Here is a 16,625-nt window from a genome sequence, read left to right as displayed (position 1 = left end):
TCCATTTCAATAAATCAAACTATGCTTTAAAAAAAGGTATTTGCAATGCTGAAGAATTAGGCGTAAGTTGTCGCACGAAGCAAACATGATTTCCCCAAACCTGTTTTTCAGAACTGGCAGTGTAAAGAAGGCAGCATTGGAAGTGTTGTTTGATATATTGATAATGCCACAAACCCTCCACGGCAGACGAGTACTTCTGCGTTTAGGCAGTGAGGTGCATTGCTGCCAGCACACAGGAGTCAAACGCTTAACAGAGATCCTTTAGAAAGCCTGCAAAGTTTGTTTTTTTTCGGTTGTGTAATCGATGAAAACTTCCCCTCACTGTGCCATAACATCACACCAGATGTGTCTCTGCTAAACGTGCCATCCGCTTACACTGAACCTGACAGAGACCACCTAGGTTTAGTGTTACCGTAGCAGCCTTTTGAGAGAGTAGAAATTTATTAACAACTTCAGCCTAATCCCAAGAAAGCCCAACAGTCAGAATTCATTAGGAAGTTTACTAGAGGGTACCATTACACCCATGCCTGTAAGAGTTTTAAAAAGTCCGTATATAATATCATCTATATATATTTAAGAGTGAATTTGGATTGCCTGAGTAACAGCTGTCTGGCAAACGGGACACGATGGCGTTTCCTTTTCACAGATTTTGTTGGCACACTCCATGCAGAAGAGATTGTGGCCGCAGGGGACCAGGGCCGCAATGACTTCGCTCTCGAAGCAGATCACGCAGTCGTGCTTCCGTCTCGACTCGGGGGGTGAGCTGGACGTGGAGCCGCCGTTGGAAGAGGAATAGCTGTTGGTACCGTTGGAGAAAGCGGGGATGTATATGGGAAGGCCGGCTTGGTGGCCGGTGCTAGGTGGGTCACTCCGCACTCTCCTAGCCAGCGGGTGATCCAGACCTTCCGGAAATGTGGGCGACAGGCGAGGGGTAGATGGCTGGCTCCCTCGGCGCTGAGGCTTGGCGTTACTAGCAGGGTCGCTACCGAAGCCAGAGAGCGGGTTTACAGGTTCAAAAGGGGTCCAAATGGTTTGGGAAGGCGTCGGTAAGGAGTCATACGCGGGAGAGTCGACCGCAAGGTCTTCCGTGCCCACCGAAGGCAGCGTTTCTCCAAACCAGAAGTTGCCTGTGCTGAACGGACTCGTTGGGCTGAAGTCAGCCAATCTATTGCTTCCAAAATAGGAATCTGTGGAGCCACTTCCCAAGGAGCTGGAGCTGTCATTTCTATAATTAGAAATCATTCTGGTGCGGCTAGGAGGGACAGGATTAGAAGCAAGCCATGCAGATCCGAGAGTGCCTCCTTCAAAGCTCACATCCGTACCGTTGTAATGGAAGTCGTTCTCTTCGTTCAGCTCAATGTAGTTCCCGGTACGCATGGCTATATGCATCTCGATCTCCTCGCGCGCACGGTCGACGTTTTCAGGCATTCCCGTAACTTCGAAGACAGGCTCCTTGTCTCTGCTGGGAGTGACTATGTAGGTATGGGTCTGCTGCTGAATTCTTTTGATTGTAGCTCCTTTCGGTCCAACCACCAGCCCAACTACACGGTAAGGCACCCTGACTTGGACCGTCGTCTGACCCGGCAGGTTGGGGGTACATGGCAAGCCTCCCAGGGCAGGACCGTTCTTGTTGCGTGACGCTCTGATCATGGAGAAGTGTTCAGCAGCTGAGAGAATTTCCCTTTTGGCCATGGCTACGTCTTCTTTTCGTCCAGTGACAACAAAGATGGGTTCTTCTCCACGAACGGGGGTCTTAATGTAAGTATTTGTCTTGGCCCTTAGTGCTTTTATTTTGCAACCTGTTTAAAGGAAACACATGCAAGTTTAGCAAGACATCTAAGTTTAGAAAGCCACAAGAAAGCCGTCTATTTTAAGCTGTTTGAGAGCTTCAAGAAACTGTAGGGTGAAACCAGAAGCAGCTGTTTTTTCCTCTCTGCAACCCACACTAGAGAAAGCGGTAACAACTTCTGCCTATTATTTCCAAACAGACCTCTGCCACAGCCACAAACTATTTTAGCAACGTTTCTTGGGCTGGTTTAGCCCATCATCTCCTCAATTGCTATTAGATGGTGAATAAACGTGGATGGCTTTTTCTCCACGACAGACGCGTTCATGGTTCTCCCAGAAATACTGCTGGGTTTATGTTTCTTCCATTGATTGGGTGCCCTTCAGTTATTTCTAACATCCTGCAGAAGGAGCAAAGGCTCACACATACACGCACGTAAGTCCGCTGATACGCTAGCCTTTCACTGACAAGCATGACCTAAAAGCAAATTAAACATTTACAAGTGAGAGAAGGGTCTGTATCACCACCTGCGTAGGATATAGATAAAATTATTGATTTTCTGAGAACTCTTCATTTGCTTCCTGTTACCAGTAGGTGTTATTTAAACCTTACTCTTCCCTGTGGGATGAGGGAGCCACTCCTTGAACTGTCAAGTAGGAGTTCAAGCAGTTTTTTTGCATGCAAATAAGGCTTACTATGTAATATTACGTGCCTACGTGGAACTTCTCTCGTTAACTGGGTAAATACGGTCTGAAAGAGAAGCAAAAAAATTCATGGAACATTTGTCTTTGATTTTTGGGGACTGAGTTATAAAGTTTGCTAGGACACAGTGGCAGCAGGCTCTTTCCTAAGATGCTTAAGGCGTTTCGGCATGGTGCGTACAGAAGCACCTTTTACCCATCACAGGACCAGAAAAGCAGGCAGTGCAAAAATTAAGAGACACAAGCAGGTCCGTGTCGTGCAAGACAGTCTACTGGAAGCAGTCTTAACTGAATTTAGCCTATGTTAAAACAAATTCAAAAGCACGTCACACTAAATGTCATTTTATAGCGAACGTCATCTTGAAACAACTACAAGCAACACTTGCAGATCAAGTGTTTCAAGCATCATTTCACTTGCAGAGTGAAATTTGTTCCCATTTCCCTCATTTACCTTAAGTATGTCCTAACTGTCTGGGTACACAAAACAGCCTCTCGAAATAGTGTTTTGTCAGTCCCTTGCACCCGAGGTACCACTAAGCGATAACAATTTTACAGTTAGAAAGCCACTCAAAGATGCACTTTATTCAGGACTGTCTACTAATAATAAAAAAAATAGCAAATATGCAGACGCTGGCTGGAATAGAGGGAAGGAAGAGCTGCTTCTTGCAGGGCCCCTGCACACAGCAAGGACAAAGGCTGAGCACAACAGCCCTTTGTTTCCAGGACACAGCTGGAGAGGAAGTTCATTATCTTCAACAGCTCGTCGGGAGGGCTCTCGGAGGCCCTACCTCCACCAGAACGTGCTCGAGAGCCCCTACCTCCACCAGAACGTGCACGGAGGAGCACAGGGAGGGCTCCCGCCAAGGGCAGGAGCGAGGCACAGGCAGATCCGCGCAACGCAGGGGATGCGGACCCCGGAGCGGAACAAGAAGTTCAGCGTGAAGAGCAAGCATCTGCAGGAGGGAACAAACCCATAAGCCTCAACCTCCCACTACAGCCCGCTGAGAAGGGCACTAGTGCGCTACGAGATAAAAAAGGGAAAACGCAGGCATGAGATGCCTTATGGAAGCGGCACAGCACGCAGCCTTTGAAGCCACGCCGCTTCCCTGCTCCCAACAGACAGCGGCACCTCACTTTGGTAATTTGCCTTCGCTCCCTCCATTTCTTTCTTTGCACTTCTCCCTGTAAGTAAATCTGCTCGCCTGCTCTGCTTCCCGTTCTTTCACGGTTACTCGGAAAAGATGGTGGGCTCAAACCTCAAACCCACAAGGATCCCTAAAGTGGCGCCGCTGAAGTTTTCACACCAATCAAGCCCTCTTTACCGGAACAGCTAAAACCATCAGTCTCCTGATGTGTATCAATTAGTCTCCAATTTACACATATTACTTTCATTTACTCCATTCCACCCAAGTACACATCCTTATTTCCTAAAAATTACAGAGGCAGCATTTAAAGAATACTAGGAGCATCTAGCACAAGACACACACATCTATAAATAGCTATATAATTCTTCATTATATACCACATAGTAGTGGTATATAATAGTAGTTCAGAATTCAGTAGCATTAAGTAGTTCAGAGCCTACTTAATTCTAGATTCCAAAGTGTCTTACCAATTCTTATAGTTTCATTTTAGACAAGATTTTCCCAATGGTTTAGAAACTCAGATCAAGTTAGAAGGCTGCACCTTCTATGCAGCCTTCTAATTCTTCGAATTCTATGATTCTATACCTGCAGCTCCATTCCCCATTTCAAATTCCCCGAGATTGCTTTGCCAGAGCCACATTTCCAAACCCCTCCGGTGCGAAGAAAAGCCTTCTCGCCTTTCCTCCTCAGGCTGCAGAACAGCACAGACCAAGGTGGGCAGAGCTTTTCTTTGAAGGTACGAGTCACATACTTAGAAAGGAGAGGCCAAACGCTGCCTCAACTCCCTGCAGCAACAGAGCAAGACCTTTAAACGTCGGAAAGCCGGCTTCAATGGAAAGCTGACTCCACAGATCGTCAAGGTCAACTCTCAAACTTTATCTGGAAAGTTAGAAAGATCTGAAGAAAGTCGCCACATACGAAACCCAACATTTCTGAATGAGTCAGTCAATACCCACTGGGTTTTGTCTGCAAGGAGCGCTGGAAAACCCCACAACAGACGTCATGTCAAAACACAAGGTCAGTAGCCCATTGCACCACTCCAGCAGGATGATCTTTCTATTTGCTTTTACTCAGCTGCTCTGGTTTCCCACCCTCCTCCATTAGTCACTACCGAGGCCACGATATGAAGCACGGCTGATCCCACTCCCTCTGCGACAATTCACGGCATCCAGAGGCGCTGCGGCCACAATGACACGAGGTCGGCCAGCTATGACGTCATGTGGTCAAAGGATGAATCAAGAAGTTTCCACATCTCCTGAGCTTAGACAGAAAGACAAAGGAAACAAAAAAAACAATGCACTGCCCCACACTTTTGCAATAAATCATCACATCACTGTATCCAAGATTTTGAAGTGCAGAGATAAAAGAGCCTGAAGAGAGGACTTCTAGATTGGAAATTCAATTTAATCAAACCTTTCAAAGTAATTTTAGTTTTGGTATGATAATGGAAGCCTGAACTTACCATCCCTGGTTCACCAGTATAAGCATTCCTAACCAGCACACTCAGCCATAAGTACATACTGACACAGTTAAAGCAAAACCCTTTAGTTTTGCTTTTGTTTAGGTGAAGATTTAGTACTTGCCTGCCCAGGCACCCGACGAGGAGCCGAGCCCGTGCCGAGCCCTGCAGGCAGTGTTCATCCTGTGCCGGCTCATTTGTATCATTCTTCGCAAGCCTCCTCCCATTTTTCCCTGAAGAGGATTATTTGACCAAACATTTTAAAACACACTACAAACATTATACTCCCCAAGAAACTTAAGGGTAGCTCTGAAGGAATCATTTACCTCATGCACTACCAATTTTAAATGAACAAATACTTCCTTATGAAAAAAAGGTGATAGGAAGATGGATTCCCCCCCCACCCCCCCGAAGTGAGAGTTAAGCGAGGCAGCCACAGCACCAGTGGTCCTCACCCATCACACAGCGAGAGCCAGCTCAGCCTTCACTCCGACTTTCACCTTTCATCATCACAAACAGGACGAGATACAGCAACCGCAGTCTCAGGCCATTTACTCCACAAGGGAAATTCCCCAACGGAGCCAGCAGAGCCAAGCGACCGCAGTGGGAACCCTGTGCACGCCTGCCTCGCACCACACCAGCCGACCCGCTGCCGTCAGCCAAGAACCGCCCAAAAAAGCATCCCACAGACTCCTCCTCTGCACAGCCATGGCGTAGCCCCGGAGAAATGGAACCTTCCCCCCCACCCCATTTCTTCTGCTGAATTCACCTCAATGCCACACACTGGGAATGGGACAAGGATTGATTTACAGATGAGGATCCCTTCGTTGCGCGGTCTCTTCCAAACAGCTACACCAGGGGAAGGGAATCCTTCACGCTTCCGAGTACCAACATCAGCAAAATGCAGCCGGTCAAAGCAGGGACATGCACCCCATACCCATGTTCCTCCTGCAGCTCTTGCCGAGCGCTGTGAAACTGGCATTCAGGCACGCACGGGAACCCAAGCCTTCTTACCATCATACCTGTTTAACCTTGCCTCCCCAGTTACGTAGGGCTTTGGGGAAAAAAATCCAACCCTGGGGAAAAACGTTTAGATAAATAGAATCCTGGAAGTCATGGTGGGTAAAAATACGGTGGGCAGCCCCTGTGAATCACAATCAAATGACAACACCAATTTGTTCTCCTTCCCCGCTCCTGAGGGGTACCTAGCTAAGGGGGTCAAAACCGAGAACCTCCTGTGGCTCTTTAGACACACAAATCCTGTGGTAAGACACCAGTACTGCCTGGGCTGTAAGAGCAGCAAGAGCAGGGGGAAGTTGCATTAGCACCAACTCGTCTCTTACGCAGGAGGCAGGGCCGATGAGCAGCCCTGACCAAACCTGGCATCCTCCAGCTCGGCCCCAGAGCAACCACGGGCAAAGCGGAGATCTCACAGGTTGGCCTCCACGGGTTGTTAGCACTAAAGAGAAAGCCGTAGTTCACAGGAATGTATTTTTCCGTAGCTTCGCCGTTATCTGATGAAAGGCAATACTGTATTACAGCCTCCACCCTGAGTACGGTCTTCAGCACGCTGACCACTGATTTTGCAATATGCTGACACCAAGTAAGGAGACGGCGACAGAATAATTAGTGACATCAACCTGGAACCATGAGCTGCTAGTAGAGCCACGGCTAATTCCTTGCCTAGAAAGCAAGGGCAGGCTCTGGGAAGTCCCTCGCAGACCCGCAGGAGATGGCACAGCATCGCCAGGCGTGCCAAGGGGAGAGGGGACTGCACAGGCATTTGTCTCCTGTGAACCTGCAACTTGTTGTGTATGGATGTGGCTTTAAAGTAGAGTCTGTTAAGCTGGCACGGCCCTTATTTCATTGCTAGGTTGCCCCAAGCTTTTAATTTGAAAGTGAGAACTCCTGCAGCTAAGGTAACGAAGGATTTGGAGAGACTGAAACACTGGATGTACGGTAAGGCCAACGGCTGCTGGGTCTGCAGACCATAACACTGCCCACCTGATTAATTTTTCTTTGTTTGTTAATCTACTTCATTAAGAATGACTGCTCTACATATTTTTCAGAAGAGCTCATTCCCACTGGTGGTACAAGCTGCATTCTTTTGCTTAAACAGAGTGCTTCCTCTCAGTTGTGACACGGTTAAAAATATCTATCCAGTTTGTGATTATACAGTAGAAAACTAATATATGCCCCATTTATTAAGCAGAGATGAAGCTGCACTGGGACAGAAAATGAAGTCCTATTCTAAACTGTTTAATGGTTACACCTCCTCAAGCAGGCTGGCTGCACGAGAAAATTAAGACCAGAACATTTTTGGCACTTCACTGGGTCATTAAAGTCATATGAAATACTACCTGTTGTCTGGTCAGTTGATAGACTGACTCTGGTTACCATCGCCTTTCACCTAAGATCAATTAATTCATTTCACACCTTGTTTTAATTCATGGACTGGAAAATTTCAACTCCTGACAATTTTTTTTTTTTCCAGCTGGCTGTTGAATTGATTAGTTCAACTGTTAGTTGATTCAAGGAAGATGAAGAAAGTCATTTTTCCGCACTTGCAAAAGCTGCTGATCTGCACAAAAGCCTAGATCTACGTACTCAGGCAGCTATTTATGACCCCTCCAGCACTTTGATTTTAGGAACGAAGGCTGTAAAAAAGTTGCTTTTAAATTTTATTTTTAAACAATTTTAAGAGACAGCCTAAACTGGGATAATAATTAACAAACAGCATTTTCTGAAAGCAAGTTTTCATTTATTGTTATTCAGCCTTCTCTACAGCCAGAGGTAAGCTGAGAGACACCTCACCACAGAGCACAGCATCCATCCTGAAGACAGGACTCGACCAACCACCAACAGCTTTAACAGCTCCCCATTAGCATTCTCTAGTACGGATAATAATCTGATAGCTATTTGGGTTAATTAGCCAGTAAGATTAGGGCTCCCGTGTGACAACTAGACATGATACATGCCAGAGAGCTAACAAATATGAATACACCAAGAGACAGGCGCAGCTTGCAGCTGGGATTTGCTCAAGCTCATGGGGCAGGCCGCTGGCAGGTTTGGAAACAGTAGATGGCAGTCCCCAGAGAAGAAGAGAGCAGGCTAACTGCTTAAATGGGGGCACAGATACGGGCAGATTTTAAGGAACAGCTGTTTTGTTCATCACCTAACAAACCAAAGCTATCTCCTCCCTGGTAGTACCCGAGGTGCGGTTCCTTGGAGATGGCCACATGCAACGTACAAGTAGAGTTGCGAGGTTCATGTCTGTGGGCAAAGGCTTTTCCTGCAAGCTACCCAAGCGCTAGTATGTGCTCCTGGCCTTCATCAGGTTCTATTTTTTAGATTAAATTTTCTATTTATCACAGTAGGGATGCTTCATAATGAGAACCCACCAAGCAGAGCTTCTTCTCAAATTTACCATCCAAAATGCGACACTGATACCATCACAACCCAAAACTTGGGAACAAGGTTCCAGCTCTCTGCTCTGGAGTGTGGCTGTATTAATGGTTTCAGACAACGACTGTACCTCAGAAGTGCTGTACACTGGTAATCATCATCTTTCACTTCTAACTATAACGACACTACAATAAGCAATGCTACAAGTAGGTACATTAGTGACTAGTGTAGAGGGCAAAGGAAAACTCAACTGACAGCCACTCTGATGAAGTTATTCCAAGAGAAGGAAAGATGACATACAGGTCTTTCAAGAAAAATAAAAATTAGAGCATTTTATACCAAAGACATTTTTCCCTGCCTCCTGACCCCATCATTAACTCACCACTGCAATCAAATGCTTTTAGTTACGCTGCAGTTACCAAACCCCTGTGCCTGCCTGTGGAACATTTCAATATGACTCATGCTATATATAGCGACCGAGACTGCTCCCATTATAATTCTGTCACGCTTACCCATTTCTGACGAGCTACTGACCACTTATTTCGCTTTGTATTTTTCACATGTACGAATGCTAAGGTGATACACAACTTTCTTACTTGCCGTCATTCAGCTAGAACTGCAGAAGGGTTTTTAGACAAGATACTTTCCAGACAAGTACTTCAAGCTTGAGTGTACCAGATGCTGGAGCCGCGTGGGCTTGCCAAGGTACCAGGAAGGAGGACAACCTGGAGATCTCAAGCGCCTTAACCAAAAGCCAAGGAATTACGGTCAGCCACTCGGGCTGTGCCAGACCACAGGGAGCAGGACTTTGTTTGGCCCTAGCGCTGCTAAGCTAACGGCTGGGAAAAGAGGGGAGCTTTAAGAGTCTCTGATGATGCTGGAGAAACCTTCCCTCTTGGAGATGTTTCTGTCTCCTGGAAAACAAAAGCCCTGGTTCAAGAACCATGTACAAACTCAAAGATTTCTTAGGTATGTATCAATTTATCAATCGATTTATACATCAATCCAGTACAGAATGAAGTAGTCAGCCTGCACACTGTTTCCTTCTATGTGTCAGCCTGGGACAATCTGTCAAATTAGCAATCTCACAGGCAGAGGAACACTCCAATTCCCAAGACAGATGGCAACTCAGTAAACCAGTTACATGCAGCAAAAGAGTCAGAGGACAGCAACTCGTATTATTAATTACTTGCTCTACTGCAACACCAAGACTAAGGTAGCAGCTGCTAAACGGAATTAGAAAGATGCAGTAGTAGAAAAGCAATAGTTATAAGAGGGGGAGTACATCCAACAAATAAAATAGCTACAGGAAAAAAGTTGTTTTCATTAAGAATATTGATCTAGTGAATGAAACACATCGGTGTGAGCAACAGTGTTGGGAAACCTGACCCGCACAAGGAGGATATTAAAAAGGACCACCATTCAACATGCCACGCAGCATGCCAAGATGGCCAATAAAAGGAAGACTGAAAAAAAAAAAAACCCATGCAACTCTTCACCTACACCAAATCCCCGATACAAAAATGCTGCTAGACCTGTGTTTTTATACACAAAATCCCACAGTATATTGTCAAATGTAAAATGAACTAGAAGGTAAAAAGTAAGAGATACTGTGTCTTTGTTCAGAGGAGCAGCCCAGAACTTGGTGCAGACCGCAGAATTACTGACTCACACCAGGGAAGGAAACTGAGATCTCAGACGCTGGCAAGATCTCATGAACTTAAAGGAATACCTGAGAAAGAGAGAAAAGGAAGACAGTCTTGAAGAGTAACTGAAATTGGAAACAAATGCTTGATTTAGAGCTTTTTGGCCTTTTTCTTTTGAATAAATAAAAATGTTCTAGTGCTTAGCAGCCTTTTTCTTTTTTTTTTTGCTACAGCAAGTTTGCAACCCTATCCCTGTTAAATTTTTTGCCTGCAATGGGGAATTGGCCCTGTGTGGTGGATATTGCATCAAAAGCAAATTTAAGATCTTTGAGATATCCAACACTTTGTTTAGAACAAAGTTTCTCTTCCAGAAATTCAGACCACAGTGTACTAGAAGAGAGGGTAACGAGGGCTAAGACAGGGAAACACACAACATCTGCTGACTTCTCTAACAGCTTGAAAAAATTCATCACCATTTTCTCATGCCACAGACAGGTTAATCCAGTGCAGTTCAAAAGCACATTAATCAGGATTTCTTTTGTATGTGGATGTTATAAACTTTAACAAAACCCCCTCTTTTAGAACACAGCAATTTTACAAGAAAAACAAAAGGACCAGAGGATAAGGAATTAGCATTTTGTATCTCAAGATTTTTATTATTTTAATTTCAGCTTCATCCAAAAATCTTACTTATGCAGGTATTCACTTCTGGTATCCGTATGTTAAAATCTACAGAATTTCTGGCAGACTACACAAAGAGAAAAACCTCTCGAGTGTGCACTGTGTTTGGTGTGCTTCCCCTCCAACAAGCCAGACAAGAGCAGCATTTATGACTGAGGATTTATGATCCCAGCTGGAGAACCTGCACCCTTCTGACACACTTTGCAACTTGAGTTGGATCTTTGCATAGCACAAATGACAAACAGCAGAGCTGAAATGATGTTTGTTACACAGCACCAGAGCAATAGGCCACTGAAACTTCAGCACCAATTTCAGACCGTGCCAGGCCACGGTATGCTCACGTGTTTCAGTTCCTGGAGTTCCAGGCTCTAAAAATGACAAGACTTCAGCTTCTCAGAAAAACAGCCTTTATATTAGATTTCAACAAATAGCTCAAGTTTTCTTTCCTGCTTTAGAATAAGCATTTAATATAGCATTTAACAACCTGCTTATCATAGAAGATGCAACAAAAAATCTGAAGTTTAATTGCCTTGTCAGCTTTCACTTAAAGTAAGTTAGCAGAACCTGTGATCTTTGCTGTCTGTGGCAATCAACTGACAGAGATATGTGATGGCCTCAGTCATGCAAATTAAACTTATTCTTGAGAGTGGAAGTCTTAAGCATTCAGTTTAAAAAAACCCAATATGCAATTCAAACTAGTTAGCTATGCTCATGCTGACTACTTCTTACAGGTCTGCAATTAATAACCAGTCAAGGCCACGTAAGTATTCAGTAATTCAGTAAAATTATTATCACAACACATCAAGACATCAAACTAGACATACAGTTAATTTTGAAAGGACTATCATTATCCTACCATAGGACATCTAAGTACTGTCCTCAGCTAACACGAGTATTTGCTCCAGGATTGTTTTAGCACTGTTTCCACTCTGAGAGTGACAGCGATTGTTTTTATTTGGCTGTTCAGCTATGCTAGATAGTTATCAGCTACCAACTTACCAGAATTATTTTTTTGTTTCAAGTTAAAGGACCCCACCTGGACTACTGTGTTCAGCTCTGGGGCCCCCAACATAAGAAGGACATGGACCTGTTGGAACAGGTCCAGAGGAGGGGCATTAAGACGATCAGGGGGCTGCAACACCTCTCCTATGAAGACAGGCTGAGAGAGTTGGGGTTGTTCAGCCTGGAGAAGACAACGCTCTGGGGAGACCTTATAGCAGCCTTCCAGTACCTGAAGGGGCCTACGAGAAAGCTGGAGAGGGGCTTTTTACAAGGGCATGTGGTGATAGGACGAGGGGTAACGGCTTTAAACTGAACGAGGGTCCATCTAGATTAGATATAAGGAAGAAATCCTTCACTGTGAGGGTGGTGAGGCACTGGCACAGGTTGCCCAGGGCAGTGTGGCTGCCCCATCCCTGGAAGTGTTCCAAGGCCAGGCTGGACGGGGCTTTGAGCAACCTGGTCTAGTGGAAGGTGTCCCTGCCCATGGCAGGGGGGTTGGAACTAGGTGATCTTTAAGGTCCCTTCCAACCCAAACCATTCGATGATCCTATGAAAGTAATATTTTGCTCAAGAGCCCACATTCAAAAATCAAAGAGCAAAAATGAGTCCAAGATCATGAAATATGCATAAAAACGTTATTTCAGTTGCAAGGCCGTCTCATGCAAAGCAGATTTGTCATTATCGATTTAATCAGTGAAATGGGATGATATCATTCCTCCTCCTCTTACTCATCCGGGGTTGAGAGACTGCCCTGCCTGTTTCAAGTTCTGGAGCCATCATCCGAACTATCCTTACCGAAGAAAGAGAAGCATCAGGCTTTAGAGTTAAGTAGCTCCAACTCGAGTGATGTCTTAAGGAGACAAAAACACCACTGTCAGCTTTATCAAGGATATAAACACTTGGAAAATCACGTTACTTGGACAGTCACAGCAGTGGAATGCATTAGCAAATATATTCCAGCAATCATTATCTGAAGACAGTTAATACACTCGGGGATGCAGCATCTCTCTACAGGACAGCCTTTTGTCCCCCCCAGCATCTTCCAGGTTTTCTGTTCATGTCTTCAGATACCACCCCTCTTTTTGCATTATTCAGAAGAGCTTTTAGTGTTTAAACATGTCTTTTTAGTGTAAGGAAAATAGCAGGGGGGCTCTGAAGACTCCAGTTAAACTTGTCAAATCCTTCTCAAGGCCCACCAGGCCACGGCACGATTGTCACAGAAAATCACCACCGCCAACTTTGCACATGGGAAAGTTTTCAGGTGATCCACAGCAGACTTCCGGAAGTCCTTCACATGATTTGGAGATTAAAACAAAACCTTCCAAGTTAGATCTCCAGAAGTTTTTTTTAAGTCTGGATACATGCTTATATAATTTTGGGTATACGCCCTATGCCAGCTTTTCTCAGGCAAACAAGGTCACCTCCTCGGCAACGCAGCTTTCTTGCTACCACTTCAAGAGCACTTTCTCCAACTTTTATTTTTTTTAGACCAATGCAACTGCTGTCAGCAGCTAAAAATCCTGCATGCACAAAAAGGAAGTCACTTTTCTGATCAGCATGATGACTGGCCAACTCACCGAAGGTTGGATTCAACACTAGTTCAAATTCATACAGGAAGCCTGTACAATGCCGTGAATGGAATCTAGTTTTCCTGGCTCCCAGTCACATGCCTTAACAAGAATAAAAGGATACAAATATCTTTTCCTTTGTTGTTCACCTTTGAGATTCTTCCATTTCAAAGACTACAAAGAATTATGCTACACCACCCCAACCAGTGTCTGTCAGCTTCATTTTTTGGGGGGGGCAAGGGGAATAAGAAAAGGTTGAGAACATTTAAGATTTAAAAAAAAACAACAGAAAAGCCACAAAAAAACACCAGGTTTCAGAAAGACTACAGGAGGTTTTGTTTTTTTAAAATAAGGAACACCTACTATTCATTAAAAGAAAATCTTACTTAAGCCTTTTCCAGTGATGTAAATGCTTCCAGCAGCAACACATTAAACTACTGTCACAGTAACCCAGCAGCCTCCGTTGTAGCTTCACAAGAAAACCATCAACCACAATGCACATTTCGGGCACTCCACACTTTCTACAGCTGTGACATCCCACATCTGTGCACAGCTACCAGCACAGATTCGGTAAGTGCAAGCTACCCACGTGGGAACCTGCAACACAGCGACCTAGAGCAGGGCTGTGGGAACACCACTTCGCTGCCTGAAGTGCTATATTTATTTCTGAAACTTGCACGTAATTGAAAGAGCGTTAAATGCAAGCACCGTAAGGTTTTTGCTTGTTTACAGCTCTCTTGGGAACCAGGGGCTCCTTTGGTCTGATAAACAGTGTCTGGAAATTCTCTTCCTCGGTGCAAAAAATTAAATTTGCGTAAAGAATACCGTGGAATTCAGGTTATCGTTACTCTTTCAGTTAGAGCGTTAGGACTTAAAATAAACACGCTTTCAGACACAGCAGCGAGGCCTCCAGCAAAGCCTAGACCAAACTCAGCATTCCTGGTATTTCAGAGCTGATGTTTTCGGGCTGCAGACATTTCAAGTTCTTTTTATACCTCACAAAGACAGCAACAGAACGAATATAAACTTCATCTTCGTGAAAATCCATCAGAAGTAACATTCCAACTGCATCGCCCTTACATAATTAGATATTAAAGTATTACAGCACAGAGGAGTCTGGCATAAAACTTAAGCTGAATTCGTTCAAGATAATGCAACCAGCTGGTTGCGATGTGTGCTAGGAAGAGAATATGCAGCATCTTCCTTTTTAGAGAGAGCAGAACGATCGGCAAAGGATGCAGCTCCGGCCAGCCTCGCTCGAGGCAGACCAAGCTGCACTACAGCTGACACCGCTTTGCCGGGCTACAGCACAGACACATGCAAAGCAGGTGGATGAGAGAGCAAGAGCCTCTGGTCCATGCCATGAGCTGGCACAGCTCTGGGCCATAAAAGGAGATGCAAGCACTAGTATTTCTAAGAAATTTGACAAATATTTAGTGGAACTAATACAACTTACGTAAGTCGGTCTCTAAGCATAAGTCTCCCTTGAAAAAGAATTTTGAAGGACCTCCTTACACAAAGCTTTCACGCAAGTATATTCGGTAACAATTTTTTTAGCTCTCCCTCCACTCCTTCTGCTCCTTCCTCTTTCGTAGCTCTAATTCTTTTTATGATACAATCCCTCCCCACCGAGGCTAAATATTTTATCACAAGCCAAACAGTGTGACATCAGATAAGAAATAAAAGCAGAAGCAGCAAATGAGCTCTTCAGGAACAATGATCCTATTTTTATGCAAACTCCATTATCTTGTTTTTAAGTGACTCAAAGTACTGCAAAATATACTACAGAGAACAATCCTGATCTGGTGGAGAATAAACACAGCAGCCTAATTGGTCCTCGAAGGCCAATAGTTCGTATTTCCCTTTTAGAGGACTGTAGCAATAACCATTTTCAGTTCTGTTTTCCATCTCCCCCCCCCGCCCGCCCGCCCGCCATCCCCAATGACACATGAGCAAAGTCTTAAGACATTCAAACACTATTTCTTGGAAAAGATATTTTCCGCTTGAACAGAACAGACTCGCCTGCATCAGAGGAAGCTACCTGCCAGTTTCTGCAGCACGGCCTTTGGTTCTCCTTTGACACACCCAGCAAAAAACCCACCCTTGACTGCTAAGAGCCTAAAATAAATGTAGGAAGAGAAAACAGAAGTCTGCCTCAGCATCGGTGCTCAGTGGGCATTCCTTTAGTACCGCATCGGTTTAGACCGATTTTTACCATTTCTTCTATACTCAAGGAAAAAAAAAAAAAAGAAACAAAAGCCACATTGATGGAGAGAGACCAGACAGCATAACCGCTCGTTATCAGAGCCGATCAGCAAACGAGAGACACCACCCCCAAACCAATAAAGAATAACTCAGAAAGGGAAGAGGAAGAGAGCGGCAACTTCATTGTCTGTGTTTCCACGCCTACACTTGACACTGCTCAGCGCTTCTCTCGATATATAGAAAGTGCTTTTAAAATTAGGCTCACCACCAGAAAGCTGGCGCAAAACGTCATCTTTCTAACTCCTGGAGGAGTTAAGAGCACCGCACCCACGAGACCACATGAAAGGCCAACAACGAACGTGACATCACCGATATGACCATATCCTAACGATGTAACAGAGCCCCACGGAGCGCAGCAATAGCGATCAACAGGAAGCCACAACCCGAGCAGAAAGACAAGGGCTTTCACACAGAAGCGGGCTGCACGTGGCCCCTTCCTCCATCTCGCCGGCTCCCGAGGTCCCACTTTGTCTCGGCGAGCACGGTGGAAAACTGTAGGAACAGCATCAGCCCATACCCTGCTCTGCAAGGGAAGCAAGTTAAAGTCCTTCCCCCAAAAGTCTTTGTAAGACACGGTCTAAAGTTCCTCCGGTGAAAGGCAGCTCCCTACTGAAGGCCACAGGCCGAGTGTCACTGAAGACCAAAGCCTGTGCCAACACCTACCTGCGCACTGCCAGAATATACGCCGTTTTACAGCTCAAATTAACAATAACCGAAGGTTTGAGCTAAACCCAGTGCTCGCTCTCGCCTCTCGGCTTCTCAAGCAGGGCCGGCCTGGTGCCGGCACCCCGTCCCCCCGTGGGGAAGCCGGGGTTTGGGAGAGGAGAGGTAGGCCCCACGGGCACGAAGCTACTACCGGGGCGAGGGGCTCCTCCAGTCGGGGCCGAACGGGCACCCCCCGGGGGCGGGGGGGGAGAGGCCTGCCACGAACCCCAGGGGAAGGGCAGCGGGCCCAGGCCGGGCCGCG

General features: G+C 45.5%; 1 protein-coding gene across 1 annotated transcript in view; it reads right to left on the bottom strand.

Annotated features, from left to right (window-relative positions):
- Positions 1-10: 10 nt before the first annotated feature.
- MEX3C (mex-3 RNA binding family member C) overlaps positions 11-16,625 on the bottom strand; it is a 21,900-nt gene continuing 5,285 nt past the window's right edge. The window contains exon 2 of the mRNA XM_009323120.1: positions 11-1,799. Within this exon, the coding sequence (XP_009321395.1) occupies positions 574-1,799 (1,226 nt within the window). The 3' untranslated portion in view covers positions 11-573. The remainder of the gene's footprint in view (positions 1,800-16,625) is intronic.

The sequence above is a fragment of the Pygoscelis adeliae genome, unplaced genomic scaffold (assembly GCF_000699105.1).
Source record: "Pygoscelis adeliae isolate BGI_AS28 unplaced genomic scaffold, ASM69910v1 Scaffold174, whole genome shotgun sequence".
Taxonomy (NCBI): Eukaryota; Metazoa; Chordata; class Aves; order Sphenisciformes; family Spheniscidae; genus Pygoscelis; species Pygoscelis adeliae.
The sequence above is the reverse complement of the archived record's forward strand: the minus strand, read 5'-3'. Positions and strand labels throughout refer to the sequence as shown.